Consider the following 18,948-nt stretch of genomic DNA (forward strand, 5'->3'; position numbering starts at 1 on the left):
CGAAGTTTATTCATGATACATTAAAAGTGCCTATAACCAGCGCTCAAGCCATTCTTATAGCTTTGAGGGCCTGGCATTATCTGAATAGTCACACTGTTGAATATGACGGTTAACAGTTGTGTTGGTACTGTCATGGACAGGTTCGCTGGAACAATTAGCGGAGCAAGCTGCAGTGGTCTCCTACAAATTAAGCACTGGGGGCAATGTTCCTCCAGCATAGCGGAGTAGCCGCTGCTGATGTTGATTCTACTTTTATTTACAACCTGCTCTGAGCAGTTGGTAAATGAGAATAGGAGGTCTATGTGGGGCATTGTTAGAACAAGGAGAGTGGAGAGCGTTTCAGGAGGAAGTCCTGGAATTCACAGGCCACAGCACCTCCTGATCCTCACCCAATTCCACTGGCCAGCTCTTCGATTTAAGGAGTCTTTCGTTTGTCCCTTGGGAATCCCCATACAAAGTTATTGTCGAAAATAGTGCATAGAAATCTTGGCCCACTTACCCCACCATAATATGAAAACGCCACATAAACTCTAACATATACACTAACATTCTTATACTGTTACAGTTACTAATATGAAATTTACACTATTCAAACTGAATCATTGTCAATTGCTAACCTCTATACTGCTTGTATTCTAGAACTCGAATATAGTGGCTGGTAGATCTGTTTTAATTTGTGGAAAAAGTAGCAGTCGTTTAAATGTATCAATTTATCCATGATTTCCAAATTTAATGGGCTATAAAATAATTTCCTTCCAATGATTTAATCATATAAAAATGTAACTAATGTAAATTTAACTTTAGAATTAGCAAAATCTATTATGAAATATAGGAGTGTGTTGTAAAAGTTTCTGGAATAAACTTTTCTGTTCTACTCCACAGCCCACGCGCTCAGATCGAGGGTGGTTTGTGTTCCCTTTCGGTAAAAGCCCCTGGTGGGTTTACATTGCCAGTGCTGTGCCAGCTCTCCTCGTCACCATTTTGATCTTCATGGACCAACAGATCACAGCCGTCATTGTAAACCGGAAAGAACACAAACTGAGGGTATGTAATCCACGTGTAATGCAATGGTAAGAAACTTGCATGAATGCAAAACAACAATTAGAAAGACAACCATGGGTGTGCCGGCACCCGCTAGCGAACAATGGGTAAGTGGAGGACTTCTGAGTGTCCTACAGTACTGCATGCCCTATGTATGTTTTACGTCACATCTGTATGAACGTCTTCACCTCTTTCTTAGGGACATATACGTGCATGACTTCCTGATTTCCAACTAGCTCTGTATGAAGAACCGTTGTCTCTTTGAACATCTGCCTACCTTCTTCAGATACTTCCCCAACACACACACCCCTCCTTCCCAAGTGATAATATGCTTCAAAAATCCGTATAACGTAACAAGTGCCAGGGCATCCATACACTTCCCGTACAATGTTCAGCGTTCAGAGGCTTAGCCACTTTAGTTTCTGGATTCCAATGGCATGGGATTGAGTAAGATGCCATGGCCCGCCACAGACCACCCTTTCAAGCCGCCGCCTTTGATAATAAATATCACAGCTTTTTCAAATACAAATATAAACGATATACTAGCAGGATGTGTGGGGTCAGTTCAATTATTCATTATGGGTTTACTGCAGCTTATAACGCATCTTGTCGCCTGTAATAGTGACATTTGTCGCCGAGCAAAGCTGCACTTTAACAAACGAAACGAAATGTGGCTTTTCCTGCTTTAGCTCTGTTTTCTAGCTGAACAGTGATCAGCAGACAGAAGATATTTATGGTAGCAGGTTTATTTATCCACATTTTAGGTAACTATAGAAAAGACAGAATATATATCTCTGCATGTTTGCAGAAATTCATTTGACTTTAATATGTTGTGTGCAACAAATATCTAACGCCTTTTTGATGTGTTTAGTGTTGCCCTGGAGTTTCTAATTTATTGTTCATGTTTACAAACAAACTATTTATGTCATATGAAGAGCCCCATACCAAGGATTTAAGAAGTTTGTGGGATGGGTGATAGTGTGACCTTGTATTAAAATTAATAAATGACTCCCTTTTGTACATTACAAGGATATGGCTAGACACTTTAGAGTTTCATGACCTAATAGAGGAAATCGGCCATCAGACCTGTTCCTCTATATGGTCACATGACTCACAGAGTATCTTTATAATGTACCCTAGGGAGTATGTTATACCTCGTTTTACATTTATCTTGCAGCTACTGCTCTCTCTGTATTAGAATCCTAAAATGACCACAGCAAATTTATTTACAAAAGAGACCCAAGACGACTTCACTTAGAACATTAGAGCAAAGAAACTGCACCATGTCAATTTTCTTAGTGGCCAAAGTCTGAAACAAACCTAGCTAAAGACTTTAAAAAATAAATTCCTGTCATACATTACACCTTCAAACAAAACAACTTTCCTGTCTCTTTTATATCAGAAACAAAATTGATACGTTCAGAATGAAGCAACAAAATGAACTTTTTCACAATATAACGTAGGAGACAAAGACTTTGAACGGGATTAACCTGAACCCATTACTTTTATCAATACAAACTTGCTAATGATGGGTGAGATTACACACAGCCATTCAGACTACGCTATTGTGTCCCGCCTTCTGGACAGTTAAATCTCTAGACCGCAGTGAACTTTATTATAATAACATTGTGTAGAGTGCTTAATCATCAAAACCTCAACACATTGTAGCTCACACCAAACCCTAAAAATATAGCTTATCCTTCTAACTGATCTGACAGCTTACTCATAAACATTTTTATATTGCCACCTCCTTAAAGATTTTCCATACAAGTGAAGCAGTTTCTTTCCTCTCAGTTCCTGGGATAGCTTTAGCTAAAGTGTCAGGTTACTAACACTAACATGTCTACCCCTGAGAGAACTGTGTTTAAGCTTCAGTGTCATTGTCCACTATTTCTCATTTGAACTGAACAGTCTTTCGTGGAGTACAAAATGCTTTCTCTTATCTTGGCACAAGAGGACTTGTGCCTTAAGACCAGAGTCTTAAATTGGCTCCTCCACTGTACCAGTAACCAATACATTCTCATCAGAACTGGCACATGTTGAAACTTCTTGGTTTGGTTTCCTGGTAAAGATATTGTAATTTCCGGTCTAAATATTTATCATTGTGTAAGGAAATGTAGTAATCAAATTTAGCCAAAAGCATAATATTTACTGCTAGTTGAATGTCCTGAAAGGTATTGTTTCTACTTCTTACTCCTAAGGTAGTAAAGAAGCCCAACATAGTTCTTGCATTCACTTTTGAATCCAAAGACAGCTTAGGATCCAGGTTTCTCGTGGGCTTTTCACATTATTTAGCTTCAAAATATGATGTTCTTGAATCAGACCGCTCCGCTTTATTTTCCAAGGTTATCAAGCATTAAGGCAATGCATAGTTGGAAACCCAGTCTTCCCCACATTTTGATTCAGTCTTTTCTGGTTCTTACAAGAATGAATGTTGCCCATAATCAAACAAACTGTTTAACTAACCCAACTCATGTCTCCCTGGAAGCCCCAAATATGCACAGGTATTATATGCATAAACATCATGGATGTGATACACCACCAGAGGCCCTTAGGAATTACCATACGAGCTACATGTAAATATTAAACAGAGAGGCAAGCTTTGCAAAGATCTACACGCCCCTGGTACGTGTGTTGATATCATTGTTTCTATTATTGCCACTGAAAGTCTTCACTGTAATAACAATTAATACCTTGCGTGCGGTGCCGATTTACCCCCGGTGCTGGGCCCTAATGTAAATGGGTGTGGTCATGACGAGCTGAGCTCGTCATGAGCACACGAGCACCGTGCCTCATGACGAGCTCAGCTCGTCATGAGCATCGAAGGTGTTATACAAGCACATTCCCTCTACTAAAAGGTGTAGCAAATTGGATTCTACCCATGGAAGCATCCATTTCTTTTCTTTTGGACCTTTGGTTTCTGATCTATCCTATTGAGACATAGAGACTTACCCACTTAATGCTCCATTTAAATTGATTGTGAGGTGCAACCTGCAGGGTCTACATGTTAGAATATGGTCAACTGCCTATTGACAGCTGGGATAAGGGAATATGAGCCAGATACTAGTGATGTGTTAACACATGCATGTATTGTTAGCTTGGGGGGCCCCAAGTCCATGGGGGTTGGATTTTTAACCCTCTGATGCAAGGAATCAGTTAAATGCACCAACATTGAATTAGAAGCCAGTTAGACCGCAGCCCTATGATGAGCCCCTTGAGCAATCCCACACATGCAGTATTTTGTTGTTACCGTGGGTCCCATTTATAATATGATTTTATTGGTTCTATTTTATAATGACTGTTCTTTTATGGCTAGCATTTGGTAGTCGAATAAAGACTAAGGACTTAGTAGGACTAAGAAAACAGGGACACGGAATAAAAAATGTTTGTTTTAAAAACCTTAGTCCAGTATATAAAACATAATCAATAACCAAACAGAATGAAAAAATAAAAGTAAATAGGCATGTAATGCTCAATGAAAATAAGCTGAAAGTTTCTAACATTTTAGCAAGTTTCTTCAATCCCAGCACCCTGAAGCTCTTTCTGGGATCTATGCTAAACCTTGGCTAAATGTATAAACAACAAAGCTGCCCTTCGAGTTTCTTTGGATGGATTGCACATCATATCTTTAAATAACTGGCTTCCACTATACCTTATCAGAGTTCTGCTGAAGAAACAAAATCTTCTGCATGGCTTCTGAAATCAATTCTCTGATTAAGAGTAACTGGCTCTTTAATCTCGCATGACATCTGGTGATATTTGTAGTGCAAAGGCCTGCCTTAATCACAGGTCAAATCCTGAGTTTTATACACTGTTTGACCACTTGTTTTATCTCATATTTTCAAAACAAAAAAGAGATTGGAGACAGTAAGACTTCTGCAAGACTAAACTAATATGATGCAAAATACATCAGCCCTATCCGCATGCTGACATTAAGCCTCCATCGCTATAAACAATAAGCTTGCACTGTACGGGGCCAAATTGTAATGTCTCTCAACATTAATATAAACAAAAACATGTCAGCCTACATAGTGCTTGGCCATGATGATATCAGCATTCGTTCATGTGTTCTACGAACTTCACACTTTCTATTAGAGATAAAGATAACAGCAGGCAAAGTATGAAAACAGACTAACTAAATGAGAACTGTCATGGTGTTTACAACATTCCCTGAGATGTAGGTTGAGCTAGCACTTATTTGAGGCATATATCATTCTAAGTAAGCATTATGCATTTCACAAATCATAAACTTAGGAATCTAAAAACATGTAGAAATATTGCATGTAAACATATTTTAATAAAGTATGAAATCATTTAAAAGTAACCATGTAAAAACATTGCTTATAACATTGTTTGTAAGAGTATATACTTTTTGATAAAGCAATGCAATATATTTGGTTCGTAACTAATTCCGTATATAAAGGTACAAACTGTCCTTGTTTTCATACTTTTCTTCATTTCATCTTGGAAATGCAGGAAATGCAGGAACAGTTTTTCCCTTTTCAAGCTAAAAGACAATTGGGCATTTTGTTCAGTTTTTTTCAATAGGGGATGGCATCATGTAATCGATAATAGTATGCAGGTCTCTTTCCGCTGTATACCTGGAGTGTTTGCGTAGGAGTCTTCGAAGGAAAAACAGATTTTCTTGTTTGGCTGCAACTGCTGGTGAAGGAGATGGACATAAGCACTGGAACAGATTCAGGATGTCCATGGTACTCAAGGATGGTGACATTGCATGTGCATCGAATCCTGTCATTTCGGATGTTTCCAGCATTGACGCTGTTGACAACCCGATTGTTGAGATTTTCTTATCATATTGAGCATACTAACGATTGGTAGATGCAGTTCTCAGCAATATGATTGGTGCAACTTCAGTGGTCTCAGATCTTGTTTTGCAATAGATGCTGTTGGTGGCACTACCAGTGGCAATTCAAGTACTGTATCTTGGAAACAATTTATGCACCAGAAGACCGGTCTCACTTGTGGAGCACTCATTTTGAGAAATTATAGAGTCTAGTACTCACTCGGTACTGGTAGCCATTCAAAGTCAAGATAACATGCAAAGCTCTCCTAGCACTTCTTTTAATTTGGATAACCAAATTCCATTTAATTATTTTGACTAGTTTATTTATTAACTAGAAGAAAAACCAGAATGCCTCAGTCAATGATCAAAAGGATTGTAAGGAATCCACCAAACAGACCTGAGAACAAAAAATGATGGAATCTGTCCCAAAACAGTGTTAACACCAGTGAATATGCAGGATCCAATGGTTTTGAAATAGTGCAAGGGGCTAGTGGTGTTTAATGAGTTGATCGCTTACGCAAATCTGCAAGATGAGTAATTTATTGAGACTGCAACCATTCTTTGAATCTCTGATCCCGAATGCGATGTTTGTAGAACAAATCTTTTTTCCCCGCTTCGGTCAAAGGAGCCTGTTTTTGAATGAAAATGTAAACAAGTTTATCAAAACACATATTATCAGTGTCTATTTGAGGCCTGGGGATGTTTTCCAGCACCCTTTGAGGAGGGGGATACAAGAGTATTCCATACCATTTTACTATCTCTGTTTCTGTTAACAAATGTAGAGATATGGTTGTCCTTGGGCCATTGAGCAGCAAAACGTGTTAGTCAATATTGAATATGAACCATTGTTCAGAAGTGTATGATGTGCTGGATGAACAAGGTGCAAATGATAATGTACATCTCTGACCTGCATTCAAATGATTACAAACTACATGTAAAGTGATGGAGTCCTATAGGAGTGACTGACCTACTGAGTTTGAACATCCAGATGCACTTATTAATACAATATTGTCTTGAGTTAGACAGGAAAATTCAAAGGGTATCTCCCACACATCAAGAAAAAATATGCATTTTTCATACCAACCCATGGGCTTATATTTCTTGCACTCTTGGAAGTGGAAAGGCATAATAGGAAGGGGGATTACTGATTTTCTGCTATTAAAATTAGGTCATTTGTTCTATTCTTACAGGATATGGCATCTTATTTCTTAGCCATGGTGTTTTGAGTAGAAATAAAATGATACGGTTCAAACACAGTACTCTTGTTCATGTCCTTCCAAGGTGCCTTTTCTGATCCTAGAATTTGTAATGCCCAATTTAGATGTGTAATTGCTTGCAACTGAGCCTGTCCATGTTGAAGAACACTTAAATCCTCCTTTAGGTTTTTAAGGGCTGAAGACAATATATTATTCAGGGAATAAACTCTTTTGGAGAACCTTTGCATAATACAGTTATTATTATATTTTCCATAGAAATCTTGAAATTGTTGGAAATCTGTAGTAAATCTGTGGGTTCCATTATTTAATAAGGAACCTTTTTCTAAACCAGGCCACCCAGCACAGGATATGCAGTGACATTCACAGCATGATGATCCTGTGAATGTGGTTGCATTTTCACAAACCACAGGTAATGGCACAATTATATCAGGAACAAAATGTTTACTCTGTAAAACTAAAACAACTAATAGTATGATGAGCCGCATTAGAAGGAAAAACCGTCCTATAACAATCAAGATGTAGGACCACAGTGGATTACATACGTGTTGCTGAACCAATAGTAAGCAAGAAGCAATCAGTGACATTCAATGACAGTGGAGTGCATTGGCAAATCATCTATTTCAAAGTCAGAGTAATTTTAATAAGTGTTATTTCTGGCAAAGGCAGCATTCAATTGATGCTGGCTTAGTTTGGGGTTCATGGTAAACCACAGCGATAGTTATGACTGTTGAAATTGCTGAAATTGCAGCATCGGGTTCCTCCATGGAATCAGATACTCTATGTAAAACTTGAGCAACAGCAGACTTGAGCCCTCAGTCTATAAGGATTGCTATACTCTTCTAGGAGAAGCTGCTTCTATGGAGTAGAGAGAGTTTTGGTAGGCTTTACCACAAAGGCTTCTTGGTGTCAGAGGTGGTCTGAACAGAATCGGACACATAATAATTTCTAACATGATTTTTATTTTTTTATTTTTTTATTTTTGAAAACCTTTATTGTGCAGTGATAAAAGTACAAATACGGGCCTACAACCACAAGGCCGGCCACAAAAACTATTGAAGCACTGGCGCATACAATACGGCAACACAATAGATTGGGAGCCCGTGCAGGCGAAACGTAACAGCACCAACAATTGAATCAAGTAACCCAGTTACCCTAAAAGCTAGGAACCATTAGGCGGGATGATGGCGTAGGAATCCAGCATCAGAAGTGGCCGACCCAACATAGCACCCAGTGTCCACCGCCACCCACCCGGTTCTAAACCCGACACGAGCCCATGAAGGTATAAAGAAAGGAAGACGAACAACGAAAAAAATAAGGCACCATAGAAACTGAAACAGAAAACGAAAAATCCCCCAACCCCCCACCCTACACGCATGCAGAGGCTACGGCCTACCCCCCCCCCAGCAGTGTGTCTGTCGCCCAATAAACCCGAAATATAGAACAAGAAGAGAAAGGAATAGAAAAAGAAAAAGGAAGAAGCATAACACTTGAAATATAGGGAGTAAGAAAAAATGAATTTATCTATGACTCCCATATGATAAGGAAGGTGGGGAGGAGCCACCAAATTCCAGGCTTCCCGGACTCACAGCCATTCAAGTTACCTTACACCATTTGCAGCGTTAAAGCCGGAAAACATCGCATCAAGTGAGAGTCGGAGTGATGTACCCCCGGACCCCCCATACCGCACAGAACCGCCATCCCAACAACAAGGAGAAACAGCAGGACCCAGTAACTGTAACCGTAAATGGGAAGGAGCATCACACACATCGCATTCAATATATCAAAATGCGTTCAAGCCTAGGTCCCCACCGGTCGATCGGAAGTAAGGAGGAGTCAGTGCCACAAACTCTCGGTACACCCGGCTCCAAAGACATCTCCTACCCCAACTATCAGTGGCACGATAGAACCGGCAAGCTATACTGGCATTGCTAAATGTGTGTAAAATCAAACAATAAAAACAGTTCCAATCCAGTCCCCGCCCGCCGGCATGCCATCACACTGAAAGAAACCGCCTAACCCTGGCCCGATCGTGGGCGACCCCCCGCCCCTACCCCACACGAAAAGTCGACCCCTTCAGATACAAAGAGACAAGATGGCCGAAGTGGGGGAGGGGGAGGGACATGAGCGCAAAATGGACGTCGCCGGCCACCAGGAAAGTCGCTGTCCTCAATTGAACGTCCCTCCAACTCAGCCAGATAGTAAAGGCTCCACCACAGGGAGATGGGAAGCCCCAGGGACAGGGCAAGCGGGGGAGTTACAGGCCAAGTATTAGCTGTCCAGGACAGTGGTGATGCTGAGCTAGGCAGGAAGGCAGTATCAGTGCCGGAGGAAAACAAAGTAGCACTAACCGGTCTTATGAATGGCCTCGAGTTGCAACAAATATCGGTGAAAACAGTAGCAACATTGTCAGGCACTCCCGGAAACCTTGTATCACAGTCAGCAAGCTGCAAGGGCAAATCCAGACACCGTGAAGAAGAGACTTTCCGCTCCCAACCCTGGTCGATCATGATGGCATCAAGCTTCTCGCCCATCATACGATAGCCACGTCCCAGCGCCACTCGTAGTTCACCCAGAGCTGCCATTACCTCCCCGTTAGACCACACAGGCTGCGGATCCTGCAATTTCAAAGCAGGGAAGGACGAATGGGGGCTGGCTCCCTGCAAGAACGTGGAGTCACAGTTCCAAGGCGAGGATAAGCCATCTTCTTCATGGCGCAGGCAGAGAGGCGTCGCCATCTTGTCGATAATAGAACAATAGAACTGGGGGCGAGGGTCCACGGGGCAGCACCGATCCCCAATTTAAGCCCACGTTGACTCCAGGGTCATCCCTCGGCTCACGGTTCCCACGCGGAGCCGTAGCGACCTAGCCGAGTAGTCAGGGCGGAGGGGCTCGCCAACACCAGGCAGGAGCAACAATGGGGTCGAAGCAGCAATCCGTCGGTGTCCAGCAAGGAGGTTCACCTCCCATGCAACCTCGCCACGCACTTGCGCTGCGAATCTAATGCGAGATGCAATCCTGGCTGTCCGTACAGGAGTATCTGTGCCGTAGGTGAAGGCGGCACTGTCCACACTCCGGGTGCGAGCAGGCAGCCCGGTCGTCACGGAGCCCAGGGGCCGGCGGAGCGCGGAGGTTCAAGCCGGGGTCCAGGGCAGCGAAGCAATTCCTGGGATATTTGCGGTTGCCGGGCAGTCGGAGGCTCCGGAGTAACGCTGGTGAAGTCAGCACAGCATAGCACACGTCCCGCTGGCGATGTGCAGAAGGATATCAGGCAGGATTCTGGTGCGGGAGACAAGGGCTGGCGGAGCCGAGAGCCTACACGTCCGCTCCGGTCGCCATCTTGGCTCCTCTCTCAATTTCTAACATGATTGATAGACACCTTTCTGTTCTTTGTATTTCCAACAAAGCCAAAATTACAGTTTGTATGCCTTGTACCCCAAAAACTGGAACTGGTGTTTTTTTAGGATGGCCCAAATACCTGTTTATCGGGGATCATATCTTGATTTAGAATAGATACTTCTTTGGTTAGCCATCCGTCAGCAGCTTTAAAGACTTCTCTTTGCCAGTGACAGAGTCATGTGTTTCAAATTAGATAGCTTTTCTGTGGCCTCTTCGATGTTCAGTAAAACAGTTAAACAGTGGTCCAGGTCAAACTTTTTTTCTTCCAACACCTTTACAGGATTATCTAGGTCAGGTACGTACAGTGATACTCCCTGGCGCATTTCGTGTGGAGTGCAACCAACTAATACTCTTTTGGACAAATTACTCAATGTTCTCTGGAGCTCATAAACATGATGTAGTTAACTGTCTCCTGTACTTAACACCCTAGTCAGATCTTGTCTAATTATACCATTGGCACGCTCCATTAACCCAATGATCTCTGCAAGGGATGCGAGTAATGAAGACCTACTGCAAAGAACAGACAAAACATCCCTGAATGCCTTTCTGGTAAACGTAGATCCATTGCCTGACTGGATAGAGCAACTGAAAGGGGAAACTATGCACTGTCATGCAACCTCAAAAGAACAAAGCTGCCACCTGTCTAAGTAAAGAGGCAATGATGGCCGGCACCAGCTCTCTTTTCTAACAAAAGTAAAATAGTTTCTTCTATAAAGCGACTTTAGAACTACTGTTCAAGCCTTTTTTCTCTTGTCTCTGGGGGATGAGGTTACCCTGCTCCATGGCATCCCAGACTCCACATTGACAAGCCCCTAAAGGCACCCTACATGCCAAAGCATGTCTCACCCAGGGACTGAAGAAATATAATCACATCCCCCCATCCCAATGGAATTCCATTAGTTGGTGGTTCTAGAATAATTTTTAGAATGGGGCTGTGCCTGTGTCTCTAGACACAGGCACAGCAAAGTAACTAACCGTGTCCAGGGAGGGTTGGATGGAGAAATTCTTGAAAATTGAGGTCACCAGATTGTAGAACATTTTCTAAATATGTTTTTTACAAAAAATAATTTCAATGAATGCAGTGCTGGAACTGTGTCTTCTGGAAGATAAAGATTTATTTTATTTTAGAAGCTGTGTAATAGAATTGAGGAGGGATGCAGCACCTGCCACACCTCTACTTGCAGAGCCACTGACTTAAGCTCCCATGGTTAGCCCACGCCATCTTCTAAACAAGCTGTATCATTTACAAAGCCAACACAACCTGCAACCCCGCTTTTCTTGCAGGCTAGGTCACCATCTCAGGTGGTTTTCAGCAGACCCAGAGTGAGGAAACCATCAGACTGCAAACTAAGTAGTGTAAAAAAGAAAAAGCAAGACAGCAGGCCTTTTCCATGTATGCACTTGGGATGTGGAACATCATCCCCTTTTCAATCAGGACCACTCTAATATACTACAAAAACAGCTACTTCTCCTATAATTCATTGATTTCATGCTTTGACCCTGTATAGCACTCTGTTGCCCTTTGGCTAGGTCCAGGCTGTAGAAATACCACATACATGCATACATTCAATCATAGGAAATTATTTCTAGACAATAGAATGATCGTGATGTGTCTAACCAGGCTTGATTAAATACTGTGTTTTTCAGAAAGCATCTGGATACCACCTGGACCTTTTCTGGGTTGGGGTCCTGATGGCGGTGTGCTCATTCATGGGGCTGCCCTGGTACGTGGCAGCGACAGTGATCTCCATAGCTCACATTGACAGCTTGAAAATGGAGACTGAGACCAGTGCACCTGGGGAACAGCCACAGTTCCTGGGAGTCAGGTAAGTGGGTAGAATTTTGTCAGTACATTATTTATTTGTTTTTTATTAATTTTATCAAATTTATTTACTATGCATTATAAAATTATACAGCCAGCATCGAAATTGAATATTTTGAGTATTAGTCACATAATAACATATTAACCTTTTCCTAATTTGCATTGCATTCAAGTCATTCAGGAGTTTAGCTATTAATAGGGTAAAAAAGCAATTTGATTTGTGATGAGTCTAATGCATGACGTGGCAGGTGATGAAGGGGGTTCCTGAGCGAATACAGTGTTAACACCTAGGCTAACATAGTACCCTTAAAGTAAACACTTCTCACATTTTAAATGCCTAAAATAATTCATCATGGTATTATTTTATCTTGGCAGGGAGCAAAGGGTTACAGGCATCATAGTTTTCATTTTGACAGGGATATCGGTCTTCCTGGCTCCAGTTCTAAAGGTAAGATTGATTGATTGCACCCTATTAATCCTGTGTCAAAACCTTATAAGATGAAAATGCAGCCCCTCTCTCTATCATCACCCCTCATTCACATTTACCCATATTTTCCACGCATCAATTCTTTGTCCAGCTTTGTAAATTGAAATTCACTTTTAAAGGGATCATTGGTGTCAATCTGGAAAGGGCCATTTGTTTTAACTCAAATGCCTTCATGTTGAGGACTGTGAGATTGTACCTTTCATGTTGCTTCTGTGTAAACTCGATGAGTAATTACAATATGCATTGTCGGACTGCCTTATTGGGCAATCAGGCAGTGCCAGATGAAGCGGGTATGATGGTCAGTGTGCTGGACTTTTTTGGAGCTGTTTGTGGGCCTGTTTTATGGTCTGCTGAGCTGGTTTTTACTGTTGAATTCCCTGCTATTAAAGCAAACATTGCCTGTCACCAGCATCAATTCATGCAGTCTTCCATACCTTGCAAAACACTTATAAAATGTCTAAAGGATAACACATACGTCTTGGTAAAATTGGTTGAGAGAGCTTTATTGTCCATGATGTTTTCATAGAAATCTATAGGACACTTCAGCTCATTAGTTGTACAGGATAGTAAGACTGGCATCTGCATTTCATTGAACAGGAATGGTTCACAACCTATTCACGGTGTGTCCTGTCCAAAACTACCTAAATGATTACTGAGTTGATTTGTATTGAAATTAAAGGAGCCAAATCACAATCCTGTCAAACTCACCTGTTCAGTGTAATATTATCACTGTACATTTCCCATTTAGGCCATATCTGACCATAGCTGATCAGTCCCAGTGAAGTCTTTTCAGAGAATCAACAATGGTGGCACCACACACCTCTCATAAACAATAGTCCAAGGTTTTGTTCTATTACCTTTTTCAAATGCAGATGTATGGTCCACAATAGTGAGGTGTAGTGATCCATCTTATATATGTACATATTTATTACTAAGTAGGTGAAGATTGAGGCGCTGTTACACTGTGCTCTTGCTCACCCTAAATGCAATCTGAGATTCCCCAGGAATATCATCATCCAAAAGTGTTTGCTGTCAAACTTCACATGGAGTCAATAAGGAAAATTGCTCTGTAGCATTTGGGGTCTGCTCTATAGTCTTACTTAAAAAAAAAGCAGGCATGAAATGGAGAATCTCGAGGACTAATAAATAGGACATATACAAGTTAATATTAAGGACATTGGTCAGGAGAGGTCCCCAATGGTTGTGCGTGGCCTTAAACAAATTCATTGGCACACAATCTGGTGTTGGCCCTTTATTCGAGGGGCTGTTAACTAAAGCCAGCAGGATTTCTAATAAAGTAACATGTAACGTGAGTTAACCAAGCCCCATGAGCTATAAAGCCTTGCAGATGTAAGGTCCTATTACCACCTGTTAGAAGTTGTTCTTTACTTATTTGCCAAAAAGCCTTCCTATCCCCAGAGATGGAAGGCAGCCAATAGTCTATTTCAGGCCACCTGCAGGTGAAGTTTGCTCTGTCTTATAGCATTCCTGTATGCCATTCTACAAGTCCCCACCTCTGCTCTGTCCCTGGGTATGCTATTCTGTGCTACCCTAAGTTCGTGTTTAGCTTTAATACAGTTAGAATCAAGACAATGTTCTGAGGATAAATATTTCCTACAATCTGGGGTAGTGGAAAGACAGCATTAATGGTGGATGTTACTGATCCATAAAAGATAATAATAATAACAAAGGTAGGGCTCTAATCGTATAAATACTTCATGATATCTTGTTTGGCAATATGAACAATTGTCTCTTACACAACACTAAGGTTAACTGTGTCCTGTTGTAACCTTGTGTCCCCTTCTACAGTTACTGCGCCATACACTCACAACTATGTCTGAAAGGATTGCCAGTCACACTCGGATCCTGAGTGGATTATAAATACTAAAAGGGTTAGCAATATTTCCACACTATGCATATAACCCACCAGTAGGACAGAAATAAAAATGTAATCTATAATGCTTGACGCTGCTCATGCAACACAGTTGGGTATTAAGGTAGCAGATGGAAAAGTATTGCAGGCACTGAACAAGTTCCATTTGGGGAGGAGTTGAAAAGATCAACTGCGCATCCCAAGTCGCTAATGTGTGGCAAAAAGTACTTTGTCTGAATAATGGTTTCTGGAATTGAACAGATCATCCATGTTACACAATTTAGTATTAAAATCAGCTAAGATAATATAAGCAGGTAGATATGGAGGTATACTCAAGCAGTCTCAGAAGAAATAGAAAGGAGTCCTTCACTGTACCAAAAGCATGAAAATTATAATGATAAAACTCAATAAGCATTGAGGTACCAAGATCTTTGAAATACATCATCAAACAGTATCAACAGCCCAAATGATCAACAGCCAAAAGAGCCATGGGAAGAAGGAATCGCTAATGCACTATAAGTTGAGAAGAAGCCATCGATGAGCACCTCTTCAGTTAACCATGTTTCTTGTAGTAACACTATCTAGAACTTAGGTATCATAGTCAATCATTCCTCTTATTAAATCTTTGAGCGAACACCTGCTACATTGCAGAATAAAGATCTAATTCAATTTCCAATTGCAATAAGTAGGGTGAAGTACCCATGTTAGGTACTTCAATCTTTGGACCCTTGGATGGAGCAGAAAGTTATTCAATGTCCTTTGGTTTTCATTGACCAACACCTGCAAACTACTTTATTCTTCAAGTGAGTAAAATTCTCTGCACTATTCTCAGGCAAGCCCATGGCAGTTTTTAGAACGATTACATAATGAGTCACTTGTGGTGGCAACTATAGTCCATTTGAAATGTTTATGAAACAACTAATTCAGATTTAATAGTAATATACTCTTCATCTGTCGAGCTCGCGGATGCTCTAACATGCAAAGGTTGTGAAGGGGAGGAGAGCGATATATAAAAAGTCTGAAGAATAGAGGAAATTTTTTGTGTGCATGAACAGGTTCTTATCAATAGGACCTATTAAGCCAATCCCACCCATAGAATCATTATCAATGTCTGTTTGTGTTGCTTGATCAAGCAGTATATTTCTGCTTTTGCAAGAAATAACTTCACAAAAGGCGAGATTCTAGACTATTTAATTTCTCTCGCCGATATGGCCAGGTTATTGCCAAGATTTTTTAGAATTGTACATTGTTAACGGCAGTAGTTCTATTACCTATTTTCACAATATGCCTCTCCTGAGCACTATGTACAAATGAATCACCATTGATAGCAACCTGTGGAGCAGCAATACTTGTCCCAGACAGGGTCACTATTTGAATCAGCTGGTTATCTTTGAATATCTGCGTATATGATAATTTGGGGTCCCCTGGGAGTCAAGCTGGTAGCTAAAGCACCCCTAAAAGTTTATTGGGGACTTGTTTATTATTTGCAGAGCAGGGGCCATCACAAGTCTATCTGTCTACAGTATAATAATAGAAGACACAGTATGCAAAAATTATGCGTGGTAGTAGTGGACCCAAATGGGAAAAATACTGCATCTCGTACAATGGCTTTATATGAATCAATTAGTTGGTGAGGGAAATTAGAAAAAGAATTGTATACACAGAGGTGCTATTGCAGTTCTGACACCCTACTACCAAAGGTGACTCTTGTACATTCGAAAACTAATGGCCAACCAATACGCATTCAATCGGAACTGCATTCAACACCCTCACAGACAATGATATAACCATAAAAGTAATGGATATTTGTAAGCATGAGTACAGTATTCAGTACAAAATGTCAATCCTTGTAAAAGAGCATACAAATAATTTGTTTCCTCTCCGAAACACGAAAAACACAGAATCCAATTGTTACTCCAAGCTTTACACTGTTGATTTATTCTGTATACTGACACTTCCAGCAAAGATCAGCCAACACGTGTTTTGTCTTTAGAGACTTTTTCAAGGCTGGAACATAAATATAATACATGTAGTTTTTTTATGTTTGTGCACAAATGGTGGCTAAAGTGCAGATACTTATAAGTTCATATCTAAACAGTCTAAATATATTATACCATTTTAATATTCCAAAAGAAAAATGAATTGCAAGGAAGTAAGAATATACATAGACTGAGAGAAAAGGCAGATATAGACCTGTGCCTGTGGCACAGGCAGGATTATTTTTGTGCAAGAAGACATTCCTTCCTGCCGAAAAAACAATCCAAAGAGGAGCTTTTTTCTTTCTATGTGTGTCTGCAGTACACATAGAAAGAAGAAAAAACAGGAAGTATAAAGATATTTCTCCTTGTTAAGCCTCACCTGGGAAGGCATACGATTTTGACGCATTTCCATATTTACAAGTCCTTGTAATTCTGGCAATGCATCAAAAAACATGAAAGTGGCATGGGAACACCTCCTGCAATGCCCAAGGATTGCCTACCTTGTGCAGAGTAAGGCGACGCAGCAACTTGCACTGCGTTGTGTTACTACATATTTGTGAAGCCATTTAAAGCCACACAAAGTGGCTATGCGTGGCTTCATAAATTCGACTTGGGGCTTTGGGTAGTGCATGTACCATGTTGCGTGGTGTAAGCATGGCACAAGTCCCTTGTAACTATCCTCCTGAATGTCTTAACCAGGAGGTGCATCCGACCACCTTGAGTCTTAGCTGTCTGGGAGTTGTAGTCTTGTAAGAGTGCAGCACAAAACAGTGACAAAACCAAGGACGCCCTACACAGCAGGATAGAGACACACTCTAACAAGCAAGAGGGGCTTCCTCTCACCTTCCCCCCAAACCTTCTGGTAGATGTATTATTTTACGAGTCAGCGCAGTCCCCAGCAACACAATGACAGAACCAAGGGTGTACCGCACAGCGGGTTTGAGGTGCACTTTAGAAGCACTAAATGCCACAGGCTGAAGGGACCTCCTTAGGATTTCATGCTCAGTCTTCTGGTAGTTGTCGTAAGACTCCAACGCAGTCCCTAGCAACACGACAACAGAACCATGGGCGTGGATAGATGTTTTGTAGAGTGATGACAACCGCCTGTAGTTTCATGTCAGCTGATAGATGGTTCAATACCTTTTAGCCCCATGAGGTGAAGGGACCAGCCTAATTATCTAGCTTCTCTCTGTTACAAAAACACATAACGCCAACTGCGCCCATTTTATTGTTGTATGAGAAAGAGAGAGGAATTATGTAATACAGTGCATTCAACTGGGCGTGTGTTGTGTACTCCTCAAAAATCTGGCAGACTTTTTCTTACTGCCTAAAAGTTATTTTTGAACAATGACTCACATGGTTCAAATGAATGACACACGTTATTTATTTCAATTGTACATGTGAGATAACAAAGCATTGCATTTGGTCATTGCTAAATTATATGTGTATTTTAAATGTCAATATAAACTTTTTCTTTCATGTTGTTTTATATTTGCAGTACATCCCTATGCCAGTGCTGTACGGTGTTTTCCTTTACATGGGAGTTGCATCCCTAAATGGCATCCAGGTATGAGTTTCATTCTCTTATGTCAGCACTATGCCCTTCGACTCCTTTTCTCTCTCTTTTGTTTTCATCGTTCCTTTCTCATATTCTGCAGCAAGCCCTACTTTGTCTTGCCCCTCTATGCAGCTCCCCTCTCTTCTCTGTAGTACTGCTTCTGTCCCCCCTGAAATCTTTTGTCTTTAGCCCCTTCCTGTAAAGTTATGATTTATTTATACTTTCTATCTTTAAATATTTATTTCCCCAAAAAACTACCAATATTGCATAAAAAGCTATAATGTACAAAATATATTCTGTATGTTTTCTACGTAAAAGTACAAATGTTTCTTGTGATGCAAAGATGAATAATCGACACACTCTGCTTTTTTGTAATGAAACTCTCAATGCCTTACCATACCAATGGAACAGAAGAAACTGGAAGCAATTATGCCACACTCAAGATTTCATCCTTACTGAACCAGACGACTTTACAAAATACATAAAGCACCTCAGTAGTGGCATAACATATTACCTTACTATTAATAGTATAAATAACACGCTATGGACATAGTACACTCGCTTAGTTTATGTATATTTTGTAATTTAACAATGGGAAGGAAGTCCTCTTATTGTTATAAGTATTGTAAAATCATAAGCTTTGCATTCCGAGTAACAGCAATATAAGCCCTCGTAGATGGATTCCAATGGATTGGAGAATAATTCCTGATACCACAGCAAATTCCATATGTTAGCACCAAATTGAAAGCCTTTTTCCTGCCACAGTATTGT

At 40.8% G+C, this 18,948-nt stretch overlaps 1 protein-coding gene across 4 annotated transcripts in view; it reads left to right on the top strand.

The window, feature by feature from the left end:
• The window catches only part of SLC4A5 (solute carrier family 4 member 5), a 611,906-nt gene that overhangs the window by 437,014 nt on the left and 155,944 nt on the right, over positions 1 to 18,948 (top strand). For all 4 annotated transcript variants that reach the window (XM_086943571.1, XM_086943570.1, XM_086943572.1 and 1 more), the window contains 4 exons: positions 883 to 1,044; positions 12,106 to 12,284; positions 12,656 to 12,728; positions 18,118 to 18,186. In XM_086943571.1, the coding sequence (XP_086799697.1) occupies positions 883 to 1,044; positions 12,106 to 12,284; positions 12,656 to 12,728; positions 18,118 to 18,186 (483 nt within the window). The remainder of the gene's footprint in view (positions 1 to 882; positions 1,045 to 12,105; positions 12,285 to 12,655; positions 12,729 to 18,117; positions 18,187 to 18,948) is intronic.

The sequence above is a fragment of the Lissotriton vulgaris genome, chromosome 11 (assembly GCF_964263255.1).
Source record: "Lissotriton vulgaris chromosome 11, aLisVul1.2, whole genome shotgun sequence".
Lineage (NCBI taxonomy): Eukaryota > Metazoa > Chordata > Amphibia > Caudata > Salamandridae > Lissotriton > Lissotriton vulgaris.